General features: G+C 32.6%; 1 protein-coding gene across 1 annotated transcript; it reads left to right on the top strand.

The window, feature by feature from the left end:
- The first annotated feature begins 1138 nt into the window (after nucleotides 1-1138).
- Nucleotides 1139-4385, top strand: LOC149566349 (GDSL esterase/lipase At5g33370-like). The gene is made up of 5 exons (XM_089817386.1): nucleotides 1139-1391; nucleotides 1812-1939; nucleotides 2025-2267; nucleotides 3573-3825; nucleotides 3922-4385. The coding sequence occupies exons 1-5, from the start codon at nucleotides 1154-1156 to the stop codon at nucleotides 4152-4154; spliced, it is 1095 nt and encodes a 364-aa protein (XP_089673512.1). The 5' UTR covers nucleotides 1139-1153; the 3' UTR covers nucleotides 4155-4385.
- Nucleotides 4386-4849: the final 464 nt, after the last annotated feature.

Raw genomic sequence — 4849 nt, 5'->3', positions numbered from 1 at the left:
AAGAACTATCAGTTGTCTTCCCAAGTTTAAATAAATTGGTCTATAAAATCACATTATATAGAGTTCAACTTTTGTATAGAATGATGGAAAACCTTTATAAGCACTACATTTAAGGAGAGAACTAGAATTTTAGTTGCACAACTAAGCCCGGATTTATTGTCTTAGAAGTGATGAATAGTTATTAATGAAGTCTCAAAGAAGAACTTGTTTTTGTGTGTATTAAAGAGGTGATCTAAACTAAACTATAATTTATCATAGATTTTGTGGCATATAAGGATATTTGCATATTTTAAATGATCACACATGTATCAATTATCAATCACAAATCTTAAAAGGCAATCATTTTTAAACTGTTTTAAGTTAGTAATTGGTTCATTGTGTATCATTATTGAGACATTTTGTAATGACTATTGGGACATTTGTCCACAAGTATGACATATTTTAGTGAACAACTATTGAGACAAGAATGTAGCAACTATTGGGACAATTGTCCACAAGTATGACATTTTTGAGTGAGCAACTATTGAAGCAAGAATATAGTGAGTATCTAAGGACACTTTTAAATGACCAATTTTTTTGTTTTTTTATATTGAAACAAAGCAAATTTACAAAGAATAACAGCTACATGAGGTTGCTGGAAGAGAGATACAGCATATAAAACTACAACTGGCACTGAAAGGACATGACGAAATTCTTGAATAAGAGTGGTTAAAAATTGATCATTGTGAAGTGAGCCTTTTAAATGACCAATTTTTAACCACTCTTATTCCAGAATCTGTACAAGACCATCTGTGAATACCTAGAAGTTATAGCCTTAGAACTTAAATACCAAAACAACCCCAAAACTCTAAATACTATTTATGATCTACAGTTCAGCCTACATGACAGTTCAGCCTACATGATGATTTCGTACAAGGGGGAATTCTGAATATACATTCATTAGAGAGACTGTACACAGCAAAGAAAGCAACAGCCCTTAGCTCACGAGTTTCACCCCACTGAGTGTAGGAGAACCACGTAGGACCGCTTTAAAGAAAGAGGCGTAAACGCATTCAATTTGAAGCAGTGGAGAAGTTAAAAGGTTGCACTATCATTTCATGCCCACGTCTTCCATCAGTGTGAATTAAATTTCATTGTGAGAAGTGAGAAGACAATGGGGATTGTTGCAAGGTCACTTCTTGTTGGATTGCTTGTGATATCAACATGTTGCATTTGTGATGCATCAACGCCGCCTGCTTACTTTGTGTTTGGAGATTCACTGGTGGACAGTGGAAACAACAATTACGTTGCCACCACTGCAAGAGCAAACATGTATCCATACGGAATTGATTATCCCACTGGAAGACCTACCGGCCGATTCTCCAATGGACTCAATATCCCGGATTTAATAAGTATGTATTGGTTCAATTTCCAAAACTCTACATTGGAGCTTATAAATTTTGCAGATCATATTTTGAGAAGCATTAATAGCATCATTTTTTTCGTTCTGTTTCTTGTTTTTGTGCTTGATTATCTTTCGATGGGTTTTGAGCTTTCAAGGTATATGATGGTAATCTCGGTTTGGAACTTTGAGTGTCTTGTATTTGGCAAATTGTTTTGGCCAGTACTCTTCAAAGTTCAATTAATTTCAAGTTTTTTAAAGATTTGTATCAAATTTATAATCATATTCTATGATCATCAACATAGTAATAATAGGAAAGAAATACATTACAGATTGTCAAATCTACAAATTTCCCAATATAATATTATATAATAATAATAATAAACCAGAGAAGATCAATAAGTTTTTTAAAGACTACTATGAATTGTAGGTGATAAGCTGGGAGCAGAATCTGTGCTACCATATTTGAGTCCTCAACTTACAGGAAATGCCTTGCTCAATGGTGCCAATTTCGCTTCTGCAGGCGTTGGGATTCTAAACGACACTGGAGTGCAATTTGTATGAATATTATATTGTAATGGCTTGTATTATTTTACACCTGCCAAGGAGAATGAATGACTATGATGATTTCTTCTGTTTGCAGGCAAATATAATCAGAATGCCACAGCAGTTCCAAAATTTTATTGAATATAAAAATAAGTTGTCGCAGCTTGTTGGAGCTGCTGAAGCAAACAGACTTGTTGCACAGGGTCTAATGTCGATTACTCTGGGAGGAAATGATTACGTCAACAACTACTATCTGCTCCCTGTCTCAGCAAGATCCGTTCAGTATACAGTGCCGTCTTACACTCAGCTCATTGTATCGGAATATAAGAAATATCTCCGGGTAAATTCCATCTCTTTTTTCTTTATATAGTTTGAATGAAAATAGCTTACATAAATATGGCTGGCTAGAAAGTTCAGCTTTGAAAAAAAGAGCTTCTGTTAATCTGCTCAACAATTTTTAAATTTTTTTTCAAACTATCTCTAATACACGGTGATTCTTAACTAGATAACTCTGTTAATAAGTAGAGAGACGTTAAAAGCGTGTCTCTAATTCTGTTCTTAAGGTACAATATTTGGTGAAAGTTTTTGCAAATGGAATAGCAAATAGAGTGGGTTTAACTATGAAGGAAACAGCTAGAGTAGTACTGGGATGAGTGACGTCTAGGGAAGTTTCTGTGCTTCATCTAACATCACCTAGATCCAATGAGTACTAAGTGTTTCATTTATTTTCATGAAAGATCTGTTAGTGCAAACCACTACTCATGAAACACGAGTCAATGAGTTTGATTCAAAAACTACATAGTTGATTTGTGATAGCACTAACAAAATATAACTCAATTCATTTCAAATATTGAAAATTTTAGTTGTAATGGATTGTGAGTTGCACTCCTCTTATCAATAATAAATTATAAAGAGAGTTAAGAGATATCTTTATCTTTTTTAATACAATATATCTATTAATTTGATTTGAAATTTTAGTTCTTATAATAATTATTTTCCTCTAACTTAAATGGGTGTTAAATGAGCGAGTAGGAAATTATTCAACTTATTTCCCCATTGTTGTGGCACAAGGAATTTATAGTGTGGTTAGTGATGATAGATATGCTATTTTTATGAGTTGAACTGGAATTATATGATTGTTAATAGTAGTAAGTATAATGATTATTTAAACTGATTTTATAACTATGGAATGCCCGTATTTTTTATATTTTGAAGTAGTTTGGTTGGTTTTTAGGCTGTTTGGTTTGTTGTTGTTCTTGATTTTTGTTGTGTTGTGATGTTGTAATGTAACTCTTTGTGTTATATCGTGACCCTCACCCTCACCCTGCCTACTAATAAAAAAACAAGGTCATTTAAAAATAGACTATATTTTAATAAAATAAATTTATTATTTTTATTTGAAATTTTGATTGTGGTGCTCCCTCCTCAAAATTAAAAAATAAAATTACAATGTAGGTTGACCCTAAAAGCTATCTGTGATATTCTATGAGTTTGACTTAAATAATATAAAAGCTCTAACGCTAAAAATCTAAATTTATAGTTTGCTCATTTTATGTTTTTTCTATGTTTCTACAATTTTTTTGATGATTTGGTGGGTATATTTGAAAGTTTTGATCAAATGATAACTGTTACATGTTTTATGCAGAGAATGTATGACTTGGGAGGTAGAAAAGTGCTGGTGACATCAGCAGGGCCATTGGGGTGCGCTCCAGGAGTTAAGGCCTCCAGATCTCGCAATGGAGAATGTGTTGCAGAACTTCAAAATGCTGCTTTGCTTTTTAACTCGCAGCTTAAAACTGTTGTAAATCAACTCAATACTGAGGTTTCTGCTCAAGTTTACACTTTTGCCGACACCTATAAAATGAACATGGACTTGTTCAGTAATCCTGTAGATAACGGTAAAGCCCACTCTTTTTCATGCACCTCCTTTGCTTATTTTCAATGGGTATTGTTCAAAATGTTTTAGATTCTCATGGTGTTTGTAAATATTGTAGGATTTGCGGATACGGGGAATGCATGTTGCGGTCAAGGGAATTACAATGGAGTCGGGCTCTGTACTGCAACTTCAAGTCTGTGTAGAGACAGAGATGCATATTTGTTTTGGGATAGTTACCATCCCACTGAGAAGGCCAACGAAATCATTGTTGACGACATTTTCGACGGCTTCCTTGATGTTATGAGCCCTCTTAACCTCAGCCAGATGTTGAAACTAGACAGTCGAGAATGATCCATGGACCACATTTTCCACTTATTTACCACCCTCATAAATGGTGCTTTTGTTACCATCATTTATAAATGACCTCTTCTAAATAAACGTTTGCAACAAAATATTTGTTGCAACTATTGTAAAATTTAACAGTGTGGAGCTATTAGAAAAACATTATGCATAGTTTTGCACCATATGAAGCTGTTTGTTGTCTATGTGTTTTCCCACTTTAAATTAATTGTTTGAGATTTCAATAATAGTGAGGAAAATATAAATGTGTGATTATGTTTTAATAGTTGTGATAGGAGAATATAAATATTTGATTATGTCTCAATAGTTGTGATATCATTTGTCGATGATTGATATTTTTAATAATATAAAATTAATTATTCTTACTTCAAATTCTAAATTATTAGAGTTGATCTTGAGCTCTTCGATTTATAAAGCAATAAATCATATAATGTCAACAACTATCTATTTTCCTTTTTCAGAACTTCTTTAAGTAGAGAGTCTTCCTATAGTCACAACATAAGAAATGAATCAAATGTGTCAACAAAAATATCTCCTTTCTTTCAATCACTCAATTTCATCTTTTTAGATAAAAATATCAACTATAAATAAAATTCTCACTATTTAAATTAAATCTATTCCAAAAATCCACAATTTAATTAATTATGTTGACAATTATATGCGTACATCTCTAATGAAACTTTTAC

Source organism: Cupressus sempervirens, chromosome 3, assembly GCF_028749045.1.
Source record: "Cupressus sempervirens isolate cs-2001-9-10 chromosome 3, ASM2874904v1, whole genome shotgun sequence".
Lineage (NCBI taxonomy): Eukaryota > Viridiplantae > Streptophyta > Pinopsida > Cupressales > Cupressaceae > Cupressus > Cupressus sempervirens.
Note: the sequence above shows the minus strand (reverse complement) of the source record. Positions and strands in the feature narration are given on the sequence as shown.

Bases quoted from the DNA above. Each gene is read 5' to 3' on its own strand.
- LOC149566349 (XM_089817386.1), top strand. From the start codon at position 1,154: ATGGGGATTGTTGCAAGGTCACTTCTTGTTGGATTGCTTGTGATATCA. The intron at 1,392-1,811 runs GTATGTATTGGT...TATGAATTGTAG, and splicing joins CAATATCCCGGATTTAATAA to GTGATAAGCTGGGAGCAGAA. The intron at 3,826-3,921 runs GTAAAGCCCACT...TAAATATTGTAG, and splicing joins CAGTAATCCTGTAGATAACG to GATTTGCGGATACGGGGAAT.